This window comes from Gossypium hirsutum, chromosome A03, assembly GCF_007990345.1.
Source record: "Gossypium hirsutum isolate 1008001.06 chromosome A03, Gossypium_hirsutum_v2.1, whole genome shotgun sequence".
Classification (NCBI taxonomy): domain Eukaryota; kingdom Viridiplantae; phylum Streptophyta; class Magnoliopsida; order Malvales; family Malvaceae; genus Gossypium; species Gossypium hirsutum.
The window spans coordinates 99,077,696-99,096,828 of NC_053426.1; the positions used below are offsets into that span (position 1 = coordinate 99,077,696).

General features: G+C 28.0%; 2 protein-coding genes across 2 annotated transcripts; both read left to right on the top strand.

Moving 5' to 3' along the window:
* The first annotated feature begins 8,267 nt into the window (after positions 1-8,267).
* LOC107888087 (uncharacterized) lies at positions 8,268-9,482 on the top strand. The gene has a single exon (XM_016812248.2). The coding sequence runs from the start codon at positions 8,615-8,617 to the stop codon at positions 9,200-9,202; it is 588 nt and encodes a 195-aa protein (XP_016667737.1). The 5' UTR covers positions 8,268-8,614; the 3' UTR covers positions 9,203-9,482.
* Positions 9,483-16,867: 7,385 nt separating this feature from the next.
* LOC121220247 (histone H3.v1) lies at positions 16,868-18,122 on the top strand. Its single transcript, XM_041099718.1, has one exon. The coding sequence runs from the start codon at positions 17,063-17,065 to the stop codon at positions 17,975-17,977; it is 915 nt and encodes a 304-aa protein (XP_040955652.1). The 5' UTR covers positions 16,868-17,062; the 3' UTR covers positions 17,978-18,122.
* The last annotated feature ends 1,011 nt before the right edge of the window (positions 18,123-19,133 follow it).

Below are 19,133 nucleotides of genomic sequence, written 5' to 3' on the forward strand. Positions count from 1 at the left end.
AATACACAAATATAATAAAGTTAAAGCATTGGTTATAGTGCAAAATTAGTTTTTATGCCATGTTAATTACATGAGTTCAAATTTCATTATTTGAAATTTTTAATTAATTTTATTAAAATGTAAAAAAATTAAAAAATATTATTGTAATAATATAACTTATTTTAAATGTGTAAGGATGGTTTAGTAATTTCTTTGATTGAGTCGCTGTCTAATTGACTCGTGACACCAATTCAATCAATGATTCAAATAATAATAAGTATAGTTACACAATTGATTAAGGTAATAAAGTGTGCATAATAAAATTAAAATATGCAAAATATTTTAAGATAAAGCTTTAGTTGAGTAATAAAATTAAAATTTTATTGATGCAAATGTTATAGGTTCAAAATCTCACCTATAAATTATTTATTGGTATTAAAAAAACTTATTTTAAATACAAAAAATTGTAATTTCCCTTAAGTTGGTACTTGATTGATTTGTAACATTAAGGTTGCGTTTAACAATGCTTAAAAAAATACTTTTGGAAAAAAAATTGTGCTAAACAAGCAATTTTTGGCTGAAGAGTGGCTTTTTAAAAGTATTTTTACTTAGAAGTTAAAATTTTTAATTTTTCTTGAGCCAAAAAGCTCCGGAAGCATTATTACTCTTTCATCATTCCATTTTTCTCCTCCCATTTTTCATTCATTTTAAATTGTAAATGTTAATGTAAATTTTTTAATATTTATATTTGGTATATAAATATTATTCCTTTTGGAAACTTTAATCTAAATACATGTAATATTTTAATTTGTTAGGCTTATATGTTCTATGTTATGTTAATATCTAATATGGGTTATATATTTAAATTACATTTTAAAATAAAATTATTAATAAAAAATAAAATAAAAAAATATTTCTTAAAATAATACAAATGTATTAATATCTAATTACAAATATATAATGACTATATTTAAATATTTAAAATATATTTTATGTTCTAATTAAATTTATAAATAATTAATATTAATTGTTTAAAAATATTTAAATTTTATAATTTATATATTAAAATATTAACGAGTTATAATAAATTATTTTTTATATTTTTATTAAAATATCATAATATTAACTAATTTGAACATTTTTTTTAATTTGTTACTTTATAACAGTATGTCTAAAATGGGCATTTTATTTCTCAAAAATAATTTTTGACAACAATAGTAAACACTTAAATATAAAATCAAACTTATTCAAAAAAAAATTTTTAAACCAAACTTTTCAAAAGCACTTCACAAAATCATTTTTCAATGCATTTTTTAAAAATACGTCTCAAAAGTAATGCTAAACTATCCCTAACTTAGTCAAGGGTTTAAAATAATAGTTTAGATTAGTTGTAAATTTAACACGAAACGGTTTAAATTTTCAAATATAATGATAAATGATATCTAAATAATTTAATATAGTGATAAACAAACTTGTTCATGAATCGGATTGTCCATCTAAGCTCAAAGGCTTGCCCAAAATTTAGAAGGGTTTAGGCAAAAATATTAAGTCTATTGGCAAAAAAAATAGACTTTTAAAATTATGGATGCGCTTTTTGAACATTCAAAATCCAAACTCAACTCATTATATTATGTTCTTTTTATATATTATGTAATTAACAACATATTAAAATTAATCCTATAATAATATGTAATATTATAATGTAAATATTAAAAAAAATTAAGGCACTTATATATAAAGTTTTAATAAATGAAAAATATATAAAATTATTAAATATTAAATTAAAAAAATATAAATGTTTTTTAAGAAATCCAAAAATAATAATATGAACAAGTCTAAAATGAGCTTGAGTTAATCATTTGCATACATAGGTGGACTTAGACAAAATTTTATTCTTATATTTCAAGTTGGGTCAAGTTTGAGCAAATAAAAAGTATATTAATATGGTTTGAATCCAACTTGATCCATGAACACCTCCAATGATAAGTGATATTTAAATAATTTGATATTATAATACATAAAATATAAATTAATCCAATATTTTAAATAATTAATATAAATAATGATATTTTGATAGTATTACTTTAGAATGCATAAGACAAAAATATCTACATCTCAATTTTTGTTACTATTCAAAAAATATCTTTAAGAAAAAGACTTTTTCAAAATACCAATAATAAGTTACAATATATATATATATACACGAAACACCATAATATTAAAAAATTTTAACATCACTTAAATGTATATATTTTACTTTATCAACATCAAGTTTTTCAAAAGTAATTTTTTACTACAATATTGAATATTGAGATTTTAAGTTAATTTTTAATTAAAAAATATGATATTTTTAAAAGTAATGTTAAACTAATCTCAAATATTTTGCAATTTAAAAGTAAAAACGCTTAAATTTTTAATATTTTGTTAGGTGTTTCAAGTATGGAAATTTATTTCCATATTTTATCCAATTAATAATCTTTTATAATTCAATAAGATCCAAAATCAAGTATAAATTTTTTTATTTAAGATAAAATCTCAAATATTTTTTAATTAAGCTTAGTTTATTTTATATCATTGTATCGGTAATTAAAATTAGTGAGATCATTTAAAAAATTTTAATTCATGATTAAATAAAAAATAATGATATAGTTATTTCAGAAAAGCAGTATTTAGGGATTCTATAACTAACAAATTTTCAAGTGGTGGTTAATTTAAGATAAGATAAAAATTAAGGAACGCAAAAAAAAAAAAAGGAAAAAAATAAGATAAGATTAAACATGTGAAATAGAATATACAAAATAAAGTGATATGTGAAAGAAGGCAAAATTGCAAGGTGAAAAACTGCCCTCAAACTACTTTCTTCCAAAGTCAAAGGACAAACCTGGAATGCTACATCATTATCTTCTTTCATAACCAACACCTAAAACTAAGAATGGCTCTGGCTATTGAAGCAAAATAAAAATGCATTCCTGCTTCATCCAACCTCAATAAAGCATGTATAATGTGTTAGGAACCAATATACATACACTCTAAAATATAAAAGAAAAACGATAATTCATAATATTGGAAGTAATGTGATTACAGAATAAATTTAAATTGAGTATTAATTTAGTTAATACTGATATTGTTAAAAAAAGATTCATAACGCTTACAAGTTAAATTAGACTTAAGCATTTAATATATTTTCAAATTACTTAAACAATTTAAATATAATTTAAGAAATATATTCTAAAATAATGATTTTATTAAAAATTAATCTATTTCTTTAAATTTATGATTAATCATAGGAGTAGGATAAAATTAAATACGTTCATAAAAAAAATTGCCATTAAGAGATCGAATTAACCCTAAAACTTAAAAGATTTAGTGTCTTCAAATAGCTCCATCTTAAAAATTTCTTAATCGAAGCCATAATTAATGTAGAACATCATCCAACATTTCCCATCACAAAACACCAGCTTACTAGTAACTCTAATCTAAATGCACAGGAAGATTATTGGTGGCAATGGTTCTTATCTAAATGTTGAAAACACACAAAGTTAAATACAAATCCAAAACATCATTTGCAATAAGAAATATTATGTAGGCTAAAAAATAATGGAAGAATCGCCCATTTGAGTTTGCAAGTGCGGGAAGATTCGACATTGATTTTCTCGCCTAAAAATACCCTCAAACATGCTTTGAAACTCTCGATTTCTCGTCTATCCTATCAACCATAAAGACTTTAGAAATTAAGTAATATCAAAGGTTGATTCCCTATTTAACCATGCCTAGCCTAAAAATAGCCACTATCTTCTTTTGACCACCCCTTTTTTTAGTGTTCTTTTTTTAAGATTAAAAGTAATTTTTTCAATATATTAACATAAAATTTTATAATTTATTAAGAGATTAAAACGTAATTTTATTATTTTATCAACTTAAAATTTTATATTTTCTGTTGAATGAGCTTTTAACTCATTTAGTATAGTTACTATTACAGTAATAAAAAAGACTAACATTTGAGCATGGTTCTTCTAATTTAAGATTTAAGGTTACGAGGATAGACAATTTTTTTTGTATAAAATGAAATTTATTATTTTAGGAGCCAAGGTCCTCTAGTGTCGCCTTGTTTGAAGGGGTTCAATTAAAAGCAGAGGACTTTGAAAGAGTATTCAAAGATGTTTGCCTATGTTCTGCTTGACTGCAATTTACCCATGAAACCTTGTCATTTAGAGGAGAGGATAAGTTAACTTAGTTGCAAATGTGCAACACTTCTTTGGATATACCTTCAACAGCTCCAGCATTTTATTCTCGATATGTAACTACTTTTTAATCCAAAATTTCTTTACTAACATTCTGTTTCATCCCTATTCTTTTTAAGATTGTAAGTGGATAATTTATTATAACAATAGTTAGGGGTGTTCAAACGGTTAATTCAGTTAATATCTAAATCGAATTATCATTAACCGAAGCCATAAAAGTCCATACTATTTTTTTTAAAAAATCTTTTAACCGACTGAAATAATTTCAGTTAATTTCAACAATTAACTGAATTAATTGAAAATTTTCTATTTTTTTTTTGTTCAAATAAGTTTGAAGCATAAAGAAAAATAACATAACTTTTAATTAAAAAGAAGAAGCAAAAACAACAAGTAACATAATAACAATACTAAATCAAAATCATCATAACAAACACTACATTAAAAATAAGAAAGTTGGAGACTTGACTGATGAAATGAAAAAAAAATTAGAAGTTAATAAGAATAGAATATGGTCTGGTGTCAAGCAATGTCCACCCAGATTTTGTTTTGAGTTTGGCATATAAAGGAAATAAATTAAGGCTTATTTCTTTTATTTTTTACTTATTTTTTTAGTTTAAAAATATGTAAGTAAATTATAATTTTAAGCCTATTATAATAATTTGTACAAATCCAATTAGTTTTAAGTCCATTGTTTAACTTTTATATTTTGAGCTTACAATATCTTACTATTAATAATTTTTTTAATCGATTAATTATTTAGTTTCAAAACAAATTTAACCGTTAATTAAAATTTTAAAAAAATCCTTAATTAATCCTTAAAAAAACTAAATTTAATGACCGACTGATTAACCAAAATAATTTGACTCGATCGGTTAATTCAATTAAAACCAAATTATTTGATAACATATAATAATTCCTAAAAAAATAGAATACATTAAAATTCATTTGAAAATACAAAAATAGATAGGCGAATCTAGTGGGATTGGCATGGCCCTGGCCCTCTTAAAATAAAAAATTTCTATTTAAGTCCTCTAAATTATTTTAAAATTTTAAATTAATAAAGTTAAAATTATGTTTTGACCAACTTAAAATTATAAAAATTCTATTTAATCATTTAAAAATTATAAAGATATAGACAACAAAAAATTAAAATTCCATTCGACCCCTAAAATATTATTTTAACTTCACTCCTGAATAGATGTCACTTAAGTAAAAGTCGTTTTTAGCCCTATGAAAACACTATTTAATTATCATGGAAGCCTTTACTTTGTACATGTTCCCAACAATATTTCAAGAAGTGATAGAAATTAGTATTGTAGAAACCCCAAAAAGGGCACGACTTCAATTTTTTTTTTCACTTTTTAATTTCATGGTCCTATGTGGAATTGTTGAAGCCTCTATTACATCTCATACAAGAACATCCTTAATTTCAGTTTTATTTAAGCCAGTAATTTAGGAATTATTTCACTTAAAGAAGACTCATCGATACTTAAAATCATTGCAAACGGCTTTAGTATTAATGTATGAATTGTCTCAATCACTATTAACCCCATTGAGTATCAATATATATTTGAGGATCATCGACAAAATTGGATTTACCATAGCTTTGCAAGTTGACAAAAGTTTGACAAATTTGTATGTGTACTATATATATATATATAAAAGTAGAAGTGATTCCTTCTAAAGAAAACGTGGCGAGAATATATTTAATTAAACGCAACTTTTGGGATTCCATAGTGCTATTGTACCAGCCTGTTAAAAATGCATTATTTATGATTAAATTTCATAATTTGTTCTAAAACTCAAACCAATGAAATGTCCAAAGCCACCAAAATCAAACTCTGGCAGAATCTCACCCCATACCCGTAGCTACTTTGTTAGAGAAATGGAATAAAGATTGTAAATATGTCCTACCATTATTGTTGCAATTATTAATTTGATTGTAAGATCTTACCTTCAAAAGCAATATCTTTTAAATAGCTTTACTTATTTAAGATCACAATTTTAATATTTTATTACACACTCAAAAATCAAAATAAGATTTATTATGCAAAAAATAGTGCTTAGAGGAATTGAACCATCCTTTCATGGGATATCTATGGCAAAGTGCAAAGAAGTAAGCAAATACTTACACAGGGTCGTATTTAGATTGAATAATTTCATGTAATAAAAATATGATGAAACATTATATGGTTACAGCCTTAGCGTAAATAGAAACATCTAAATTTATGTAATACAAATTATTCATTTATAATTATTATAGGTAAATCGGTACTTATGTCACGGGTCACGGATTAAAGCTCGTGATCATTGCGCACAGAACGTCCCATAGAGGTCAATAGATTAAATGGGGCTCATTTGACCCATATGAACTAGTTCGATTCGTGAAACTCATAAAGAAGCCCTACTTGAAGCATTGGTGGCACAGTGAAACATTCCAGTAAAACTAGAGTTACCGAGATAAATAGTGTAAATCCTAAAGGGATAAGATTATATAGAGTTTAAATCCCTTAGACCTCTCAATTGTAGATAGGCTCTAATCTTGACTTTCGATGTAATTAATCTGTACCGTTGGATCTAGGAGAGATCAACCATAAATAGAGGTCTCTCCCTTTATTTGTAACCATCTTATTGATAGTTAAAGAATATCTAATGTTGTACATCTCAAACACATATCTAATGTTTTACATTATGACTTACCGTTGGCTTGGCAAAAACATAGAGGTCCTTTCAGAGTTCTGAAGTAAGTTGAGGGGCTTATAAACCAGAATTAGCGTTAAGACTAAAGGTGAACCTGGTATCCAATGTAGACATGCTTAAGCCTATTTGTGCAGATCAAGAGGATCCCGATCGAGGCAAGTCATAATGGGGGCAAGTAAGAGCTGTGACCTCTTACAATCGAGATGTACAAGTGAGAAATACAGTTCGAGTCAGGTGATGATGGAGACATAATCCGAGTCAAATGTTTCAAGGGGTGGAACTACCTGACGGAGAGACTAGTTAGGGATCAACTGAGGCATCAAGACTGTTCCAAAACGAGTCAAACAAATGTCATTCCGTGGACGTGACGAGGGCATCGAAAGAATGGGTGGGAGAGAATGTCACATGCTGCAGATTAAAGCTCGCAACCATTGCGCATATAACGTCCCATAGATGACAATAAATTAAATGAGGCTTATTTGACCCACATGAACAAGTCTAATTTGTGAAACCCATGGAGAAACTCATCTACTTGAAGCCTTAATGGCCTAGTGAAACACTTCAATAAAACTAGAGTTACTAGGGTAAATAGTGTAAATCCTAAAGGGATAAGATTGTATATAGTTTAAATCCATTAGAACTCTCACTTGTAGATAAACTCTAATCTTAACCGTTGATGTAACTCAATTTGTACCGTTGAATCTAGGGGAGCTCAACTATAAATAGACGCCTCACCCTTCATTTGTAGTCATCTCATTGATAGTTAAAGAATATATTTTTCGGTGCCTTAGAGAATTTCTTGGAGAATTCTCATCTTTCGAAGGCTAGTCAAATTTGAAGTAAAGGAATCATCTAAGGCCGCACGTTTTGCCGAACTAAAGTTCTAGCCATGACACTTATATATCATTCCTTAAATGGGATTGTTGGGTACTAATTTGTACTCAATCAATTATGTTATTAGCCCTTCTACTACGCGTAACTCCAGGTATTTTAATTTGATCATTTTTAGTCCCTATATTTTTTAAATTTTAAAATTAAAATTGACTAAACAGTAGTCATTAAATTTATTAATCTAAATTTTACTATTTTCAAAATATGGAGAAAATATATCATCACTTGTATAATGCATGCAAATTTGCTATTTACACATAAAATTCGCAAGAAAATTACAACATTTCAGATAATGTATTTAATGGTTATTGTTTGATTCAAAACTAAAATTTTAAATTTTGAAAAAAATATATACACTAACAAAGATGAAAATGGGCAAAAAGAAGTTAATACAAGGTAGAATTTGACCATATGTATATATTTCAATGATTGAAGAGTAAACGAACGTAGCACCACCTGGGTGAAAACATGATAGCCTATTTCTAGGGCAGCCAAAAGCTTACTTTCTCCCTTTAACAAAGCAAATGCAACTTCCTCTTCTCAATTCTGCATTATTATGTTTTTAAAAGAACAACGAGAATATATACCTCTAGTTGTCTCTTTAATAAAGAAGCTTCTTCCTTTTTATATTGAATTGAACCTAACCACACAGTATACCTGTTTTTGAAAACCAATACAGATTTTATTACATAAAATCTTGTCATACACAGATATATTGTTCTTGGTTTCCATTGATTTTCTCCAAAAGCCTTCCTTTGTCAACATCTGCTGCCTGGTGATCATAAAACAGAGAAGTCAAAAGTATGTCGACTCAAACACAACAGCAGCCCGTTGTTGTTTACCCGACTAGTGTGTCAATGCAAGCGCCCCCGTCTCATTCGGCTCACTCAGGTGGATCTTTCACGACAGTTTTCATAGTAGTGGCAGTGATCATTGTTGCATCGGCCATATCTTGCTTTCTTGGAAGGTTCTGTAGTCGGCGCATGAATCAAAGGAAACCTTCCCCCAAGCGTAAACAGAGCCGTGATTTACGTCGACCTGAAAAAGGCGACATCGAGTTCGGGTCCGATGGGAGGACTAATGCAAGTGCCACTGCTAAACCAGGTGACCATGGCGAACCGAGCAAAGGGTTGGATATCAAAATGCCTCTAAGTGAACACGGGGATCCTGCAGGAATTGGAATTGGGATGCCTGGAAATGGATATGTAAGGGAGTTCAGAGTAAGTGAACATGGGGATCCAGCAGGATTTGGAGTGCCTGGAAATGGATATCCGGAGTTGAGAATACCTGAGAATGGGATTACTGCAGGATTTAGAATGCTTGGAAATGATGATCCCATGGAATTTAGAATGCCGGGACATGGACACAATGGTGAAAACAAAGCCTGTTGATGGAGGAGCCCTAAAGGTCGGTGCATGATATTTTATGGCTCAAAATGAAGAAATTCCTTGGCTTCTTATAGTTACGATATTGCACATGTATTTATTTGCTTGTATTGTTCTTATTATATTGTAAATTTTTTTTTAAGGAAATGTATCAAAAATTTCATATCAATCAACAATCACTTTGTTCATAGTAGTAGGGAAGGGGATTTGTTTTGCAGATGCTGTTGCTAAACTTGGGCTATCTCGTGTGTAGCTAGTTTAGTGCTTGGCTATAACTGTGTTCACAGGGAGTTGGTTTCTATATGATGGGCTTATTGTTGTTGTGTTCTTTTTGCCCAGAATTTATGTTGGGTTTGCTAATGCCTTTTTAGTTCCATTTGGTTAACAAAATGTAAAGTTCATGTCTTTTATCTTAAAATTTTATTATAATTTTTAATGATTTTAATTTATTTTCCTTAAACCAAAACGAAAAAATAATAAAAATTAATAAACTGAATTATTTAGTTCGTTGATATTTTGTTCAAGTGCATCATAAATATACATGGGAAAACTATAAAAATGGTTATTAAATTATTGTTTTTTATTTATTTTGGTCACTTAATTATTAATTTTTTTTTCAATTTAGTCACTAAACTTTCGAAATCAAATATTTTGGTCACTCTCCCTGTCTCCCATTAATTTTCTTTAGATGAGTGACAAAAAGCTTATGTGGGCTTTTTTATTAGTCTAAGAACAAAGTTAGTCCTCCAATGTTTTCACATTCTATCAATTTAATCCTAAATATAAAACATTCAATAAATTTAGCCCTCAATATTTATCAAATTTATCATTTTAGTTCTAATTCTAAAAATTTAATAAATTTAACTTTTAAAATTTACAAAAAATTGTAAATTTGGATATTCATGAAGTATGCAAGGATTAAAGAAGGCCCAATATTTCCTCAACCCAACTAAAATGGAGATGCAAATTTGCAGATTTTGTAAATTTTGAGGGTTAAACTTATTGAGCTTTTTAGAATTTGAACTAAAATGATAAATTTTGTAAACATGGAAGGTTAAATTTGTTGAATATTTTATATTCAAGATTAAATTGATAGAATGTGTAAATATTGAGGAGCTAAATTTGTTAATAGACCAATAAAAAATCCACATCAACTTCTAGCTACTCATCTAACAACAACTAATGAGAAAGTAACTAAAATATTTAATTTTGAAAAGTTTAATAGTTAAATAAATAATCCGTTATCAAAATAGATCGAATTTAGTCATCACTTTTGTAGTTTATCCTATATAGGTAAAATAAGGAGTTTACCAATCAAAGCCTATGATGGCTTATTTCCATTTACCAAGGCCCAGAGAATGGTTGTTTAGGGTGTCTCCCTGTTCGAGAGGATAGTAGGGTCCTCTCGTCGCCATGATAGACGTAGGAGGTTGATTGAAAGCTGAATGCAGCATGCCCCTGATGATTTGGTTTGCTTAGGAATGTTGTTCTTTCTTGAATTTTTGTTTGGCCTTTTTTGGAGACTATTCATTGCTCATCTCGTTTGGCCTCTTCTTTGTGAATTCCCAAATTTTTAAGTACATACAGAATTTTTCAGATCAATTAAAAAAAACGTAATGCGTAAAGTAAAAAATTATTGTAGGTTAAATTGAAATTATCGTAATAAAAATGATGGCATATCATAATTATTATTTTTTAATTAATTTAATTTAATTTAAAAAATAAATATTAAAATTTTATATTATCACTAATTAAAAATAAAATTATTAAGTTATTATATTGAATGATTATTTTATCTCTAATTAATTAAGTTAATAAGAAATAAAAGAGTTTAAATTTTTGTAGAACAATCAAATGAAGTAGTTAAGTACTACAAAAATTCTTTTTTATTCAAGTAATTGGCACTGTATAAAAAGAAATCACCTCAAGTTATTCTCTAAATTCATAAAAAAACTCAAAAAAAAAATATTGTAAAATTCTTGAAGAACACCACACAGGTTCTAAAGAAAATTAGTTTTCCAATCCAGTTCAATAGTAAAAAAGAAGACAAAAGTTATTTTTGCATGAAGCTATCTTTTGTTCGCTTTTTAATTGAAGAAAAGAAGTTTAAACACGTTTAAAAAAGACACTTGAAACAATCCACATCTATATTAAGATTCAATCAAATTACCTTTATATCAAAATCAATCAAAGAGAAGAATTAATGAATTTTTACAACTTTCTTTTAAAATTATCTCTAAATTTTGAGATTAATTTTAGACTTGAGAAAATTATGTGTAGAATAAAAACTCATAGGTAGTTTTGAAATAAGAAAAGAGGGCGCCGAAACCTAGGTTGGAACTTGGCATAAATGAAGAATTGGTGGTTGAAATTGGAAGCCGCTACCCAGTCAAATTCAAAGTAGAAACGAAAAAACTGATTAAATTAAAAAGGAATGTTCCATCCTTATTTCAAGTTGCAACCAAATGCTAATATTCACATTTCCGCTTTCCTATTATTACATCAATCCTTTTCTTTGGCCCCTTCATTTCAGTCCATTTTGTAAATCAAGGCCTCTCTATCTAATACTATTTCCTTCCAAAACCAATCAATCTCACAATCCAAAAATTTAAACAGGTTTAATTGAGGGTGGATTTTGCAATTAAGCCTTTTAAATAATATAAGTTGAATTTTATTTGGTGGTTCACACCAAGATGTCAAGAGATGTGGTAGTTTGCTTGACGAGTTTGAGGGATTTGTAGGTGTTTAGGAATAGTTCAAGTAGTTGAGTTATAATAAATTTATTGTAAGTATGTGATTAAAGGGTTTGATGTCTTATTATTAAACCCCAAGTAGATTTAATATTAACTGAGCATACATCACAAAAGGATTAATCAATGTCAATATGTGACAAGATAACCCTCGATTATAAATAAAAAACAATCTGCTACTTTTTTCCCTAGTCAACAAGCTTATAAAAGATGTCTTAATAAATGGATAGCTGTGGCAGGGTGAAGGAAAACCTAATTTGTAGTTGAGTTAGGATGTTTACCATTCGTGTGGGTTTAAGATAAAAGAACGAACACATTGGGTGTCCCACCTTGACTTTCAAAAGAAGCAGCCGAATTCCCACATCAAAAGTTCTGAACAACGAATGGACCTGGTCAACCTATTTTCTTCCTCCAGATTAGCTCCCTCCTTAACAACATCATCAAATATTATATTATTGCTTCATCTAGATGGGTTGGACCATAATTCGGATTTTCAAGTTTTCAAACAACCCCCAAAATTAAATTTTATTAAAAAATTTAACATCCATCGGTTTTAATTACAATATAAAATTCAGCAGATTTTAACTTCCGTGCTTATCCTTAAGAACATATGAATTGAACGCTACTGGGCAGCCATTTTCTCTACTATACTTTCAACTGCTATCTATTCTTTCTAGTAACATTTATATACATATATTTTGTCAAATAATTCTTTTTTGACTTTTTTTCCAACCAATTTCTTAAATTCAATTATTAAGACATATTTAAGTATTTTATGACTCCCTTATTTTAAGCAACAAAAACACTGGCACGGTAATAGCTAAGCAATTTTTCTTTTTCTTTTTTTTTTTTTTACAAAGAAGCAAATAAAGAAAAGAATACATTATATAATTCAAACTCCCTTAAGTGGAAATTTCAAAACTTGCAATTCTTGATTGTTTGTGTTAGCCAACTTGGCCACTATATCAGTCTTCTCGTTCTTTTTCTATGGATATGGAAAATTCTCCAGTGCTAGGTCTGTGAAAGTGTCCAAAGAATCTTCCTAGCCAAATTCGAGTTAGATCCACCTCTGTGACTCTCATGTATAACATTAACCAATTCAATATTATCAGTTTGAATATGCACCTCTTTGTATCAGTGAATGCTTAAGCCATTTAAAATGTCTCACAATTCAGCCTCAAACACTGAACAATTCCCCAAAAATCTATTAAAACCCAATATTCATTATCTACTTCAGTCACATACAGCTAAGTAAAATTAATATTATAACTTTTTTATTTTATCTAGAGTAATAGAATTTAATTAATAATTACTATTATAGTTAATGAATAAATACGTTCTGATTTAATAATGAAATTGAAGTTTTAAAATTTTTTAGCTCTCATATTTAAATAAAAAACGTTTGGACAAATTAATTGTAAGTTGAGTCTTGTAATGAAAAAAATCATATTAATAATTATTGATATAACTGTAAGTTAGAAGATAATGGTAAATTTATTTACCTTGTTGATTATTCATCTCATAAATCTTTACTAAATACATAGGTTTCACTAGGATTCTGCATTCCTAACAGACATTTTCAGTGGAAAGTAATGCCATTTGAATTGAAGACAGCTCCTTCTCTTTTTCAGAAAGCAATGATAAAGGTTTTTAATCATTTGATAAAAAATGCTTTAGTTTACATTGATGATATCTTGCTCTACAGCCAATATGAAGAATCTCATACTCAGCTCCTTGAAAATTTTAGATCCCTTATTCATAAATACAGAATAATGCTTTCAGAAAGAAAGATGCAAATCTTAACCCATTTGTTTATTTTCTTGTAACAGGGCTGAGGGAAAAGTTTCTGTCTTGTGATTTGAGAACTTCAACAAGAAGTCTTTATTGCCTTAGAAGATATCTGCAATAGAAGAAAAATATTTAAAGATTATCTCCATGGTGACAAGAAGATTGATAAAACCTGTGATGATTCTTATTTGAAGTACAAATGTACAAAAATTAAGTTATGTGATTGTCGCACAAAAAAGAAGAAACATTTCAAGAAACAATCTAATAATTAATTTCATATTTTTCTTAAAATGATAAAGCAAAAACCCCTAATACCGACAATTTTTTTTAACTTATGAGCATATAAATGTATAAAATATGTTAATGATAGTGTTTTTAAAATATTATTCAAGACTGATTAATATATTATTTATGTAACAATATTGTATAAATATCATGTTCAATATATTAAAGGCAAAGGTGGTTTCAGGGGAGCCAAGACCAAAAAAATAAAAAATAAAAAAAATAAACTATTGTACTTCTTTAAAAAAATTTGAAATTTCTTAAAAATAAAAAATTGTTCTTATCTGAAAAAAATGATAAAATCATAAGTTTATATATATGATAAAATTATACTTTGACTATTTCAAATTTATAATTTAATTTCGGCACCCTTAAAATATTTTCTAGCTCCACTCCTGATTAAAGATGTGTACTTGGTAAAGTGATTTAAAGAAAAAAATTGTTTCTATCAAAGTTTTCAAAATTTTAAAAGAGTATATCTGGATAGTAATTTTTACATTTGACAGTTTTTAAAATGTTAGTATTTTAGAATTTATCAATTTAAAAATATTTTAACTTTTTTAAAAATATTTATAACTTTTACAAATCTAGTAATATCCATGTTGCAAATTTTAATATCATTATCTTCCTTTTATAATCATTTTTTAATTTATAATTTTTTTTTATGAATTACAAGAGGAGGACAAGGCGCTAACAACAACGCAACTAACAAAACTCGAATTCAAACCACATGGGCAGTGAACATCAAACCACATGAGCAATGAACACCTTGACCATCAAGCCAATACACAGGGTTCTAACTCAAAAAATTTTAATAGCTTATTTTTAAAAAATAGTTATTTATCCAAACAATATAATTACAATTACTAGCATTTTGAATTAATAAAATATTGAAATACTAGTATTTTTTTAAAAAAAAGGAATCCATAACTTTTTATATTGGTTAGAAAGATTCTTATCATTTTAAACATTTTATTTGCATGTCAATTAGGTTTTAATATTGTTGGCGAAGGTTGAGACATTAGGTTCTTAAGCACATAGGTTCAAGTCTCATTTTGTGTGTCTTGTCTAGATCTCTTGACATCATGTCTGGTTATAATTAGGGGTGAGTATTTAATCGAATCAAGTCAAAAAATTTCAAGTTAGTCAAGTTGATGAATCCTATTTTAGCAACCGAACTCAATTTGGAATTTTTTTGAATTGAATCAAATCGAGTCAAAAAATTTCAAATCGAGTTGACGAATCTTATTATTTATACTCAATATTGTGTTTACATGGACTGATTATTTAACTAGTAGACGAAATACAAGATTATTTAACTCCATAGACAATATAATGGTTTAATGGGTGAACATTAATCAAAACGATGTAGTTTTGTCTTTTCTTATTCGGATTTTTAGATAACTCGAATTGTGTAATTCATATTCGAGTTAAATCGAAAAAATTGATTTTTTATTTGAGTTGATCCGAATAACTCGATTAACTCAAATAACTTAAACTATTTAATTCAAAATTTAAAATTTTTATCGAAATTTTCAAATCAAATCGAGTTTTGCTCACCTATAGTTGCAATGAGTGAGTTTTTATGGTTATATTTAGATTCTTCATTCTTTTGTGCTTTGCATTTGTTTTGCTCTATATTTGTAATTACTTGACATATAGTTAAAAAAAAGTTATTAATAGAAAATATAAAAAATAAGGAAAAAATAATTAATTAATATCAAAATAATCAAATTGTGACAAATTTATGAAAATAAAAAGAGTTAAAGATTTTATTTTATATAATGCCTTATTTTACTTATAATTCCTTCCAACTCTTAAATAGAAGGAAGTATGTTTAAGCATGCTTGAATGTATGTTCTCCTAATTGTTATAATAACAATAATGCCAAATTGAATTGAAATTCAATAGAATTTGGCTCCCGTCCATTACTTTTTTTTCATTCATTAATATTCAATAAAATGATCATTTTCATTTAAATGTGTAAGACACGTGTGAAAATTAGTTTATAAATGATGATTAAATAAATGTTAAATATAAAAAAAAATAGAGGTAAATCGGAGGAAAAAGTTGAATTGAAGATTTTATTAATAGGGTGTGGGCACTCCTTAATATCATTATATATAATAATATGTTGATTCAATATACAAACATGATAAATAAAGTTATTAACTATCACATTTAGTATGATTATTAATTAATTTTAAATAATATCCTCGTGTACTCCTTAGTATAACTATATTTTATACATAAAATAAACTTTAAAAGATATTTCGTAATTAAGGTTAATAAACGTGTGATGACTTGGAGAGAAATACACTTGTTCCTTAAGGCAAAGTACCCATTGCATCACGCATGATGCATCCCGCCACCAAAATCATTAGTTTTTGGGAATTGACTAATCTTTGTTTAACAATATTTGCACATTTTAATGTACCAAAAAAAAAAGATTGGCACATTTTATGTACCATACCTAATTGACTTGTAATTAAAAGAATTCACTAAAATTGAGAATTAAAAAATGTTCAAATATGGATGACCCAAGGAGCAGGTCAACCACAAAGCCAAAATTCACCCTTCTAGACCCTCACGGGTGGAAAGCCTAACCTTACGCCAGCTAATATTAACACGTGTTACTTGTCCATCAAGCACCTACTTTGCCTGCCTTCATTTGTTTCCCAGTAATAATTTAATTTTCTTGATCAATATTTAATATTAATTAAGTTGCAGCATCTTATTCAAATAATTAAAAGAAATTAAAAAAAAAGAAAAAAAAAAGAGGTTGATTATTCCAAAAAGGTAAAATAAAACGTATTTTGGTTTTTTCTTGCATTTACATTATCGGTAGAAAAATATTTGCGCGTTCGTATAATTTTTTTGAAAAAAGAGTGGAAGTTTCGATTGTCCCCACAACCAACCACCTCTATTTAAAACCCGACAAAAGCCACATACCTCCCCTAAACCCACTTCTTAAATTTATTATCTCTACATCTGCCGCGAACTTATTGAAAGGTCTTATTGTGAGGTTCTTGTTTTTGGTTATGCGATGCAAGTCATGACTTCTTCTCTGCCTTTGTCTCCCAACTTCAATGAATTCTCCCCCACCGGCAAGTTCAGCCACGATTTCCGAGTTAAATTGCAACTCAAAGCCGACGAGGAGCCGAATATGGAACAAGAAGAGAAACTGAATCATCAGCCGGGAAAGGATGGTGATAACGAAGACGAACAGGAAGTGGAAGAGCAGAACGAAGAAGAGGAAGACGAAGAAGAAGAGGAGGAGGAGGAAGAGTTTTCTTTTGTCTGTTTAAATCCCGATGGATCACCGATTTCTGCGGACGACTTGTTCCAAGACGGCCAAATCCGTCCGATTTTTCCGTTATTTAACCAAGATCTCCTCTACGCCGCCGCGGATGATGCTTTCGTTTCGAAGTCCGGAGAGGGTGACATGGCTCAACGGACTCCGGTGAGGAAGCTTTTCGTGGAAGATTCACCGGACGCGACGTCGTCGGAACCGGCGGGACCGTACTGCGAGTGGAGAGGTGGAAGAACCGTAACGGAAGCCTCGCCGGAAAGTTGCCGTAAGAGCAATTCCACAGGGTTTTCGAAGCTTTGGAGGTTTAGAGATTTGAAGCTTCGATGTAGTAGCGACGGCAAAGACGCGTTCGTCTTCTTAAGCCATCATTCCTCCTCTTCTTCTTCCTCCTCTTCTTCGTCGGTAAAAACTGAGAAGAAAAACGAGAAAGAAGAGAAGAAAGACAAGGTGAAAGTAAGCGAAGAGACACCGAAGGTGAAGAAGACGCAAAAGAGCATTAAGACGGCGTCGCTCTCAGCTCACGAAAAGCTTTACGTTAAAAACAGAGCCCAAAAGGAAGGGGATAAACGGCGGTCGTATTTGCCGTATAGGCAGGTCGGGTTTTTTACCAACGTCAATGGGCTGAGCAGGAATGTCCATCCATTTTAGGTTATATTTTTTTAGGTCTTCTTAAATTTAATTAATTATATTTGCTTTGTAAATTTTGGAAGTACAGTATTTTGATTTTTTTTTAAGATTATATTTTGATGTATTCTAATTTGTCTGTATAAAAAAACTTATTGAAGCAGTCCAATTTTAGGGCTATGGCAATTCATTACCTTTTTAGTATATTTTTTATAAGTTATAAAATTTTAATGTTATAAAATATTATATTTAATGATTAAATTTTTTATTTAAATCATTATATTGTTATTTTTTTATAGTTACAAATCATCTTTAAGAAAAAAAAAAATTGAACTCTTATTATTAAATGAACTCTTATTGTAATTAAATCTTTAACCACGTAGATCTTTAAGATTAATTGATGGATCATGGCAACACATGATAACTTAGATTTAATATTATATTTTTTTCATAAAATATTTAAAAACATATAAACTCACAAAAATTATAAAATTTGTTAAACATAAAACACATAAAATATATTTAAATTTTTATAAATAAAACTTATAAATAATATAAAAAGTTAGAAATTATAAAAAAAAAAGTTTAAATTTCTAAAATCATAATGAACACATGACATTGGATAAACTGTTGGATAATGAAAATAGTCATTAGATTTTTAAGATAATTTTCATTTTGAATAAAATGTTTTTGAATTTTCATAAAAAAAAATAACAGTAGGACCCTCTCTTTTTTTTTATTGATAAATTATTATTTTATTTTTATAATTTTTTATCTCCAGCTTTTAAAATACACTATAGTATCTTGAACCTGGGAAAGTTGAATTTTTTTTGCTAAGTATTGTATGGTATGGAGTATTTTTTGTACAATTAAATACTATAGAACCAAAATTTATTAACCAATGGCTGCAAATATTAGTATATGTTAGCATAAAATATTTTGATGACTATCTCTATTATCCAATAGTTGGTCTAATGTCACGTGTTTCAAAATGAGGAACCAATAAATGAATTTTTATTTTTGTATATTTTAATATTTTATTAGTTTTTAAAAATTATAATTTTATAATAATTTATTAGAACTTGTGTAACACCCTTCGCTCGACCCAATCGTCGAATCCGAGTTACAAGATGCTACATTCGTTGTCGAAGCAATTACAGTCAAATCACAGTAAAATATT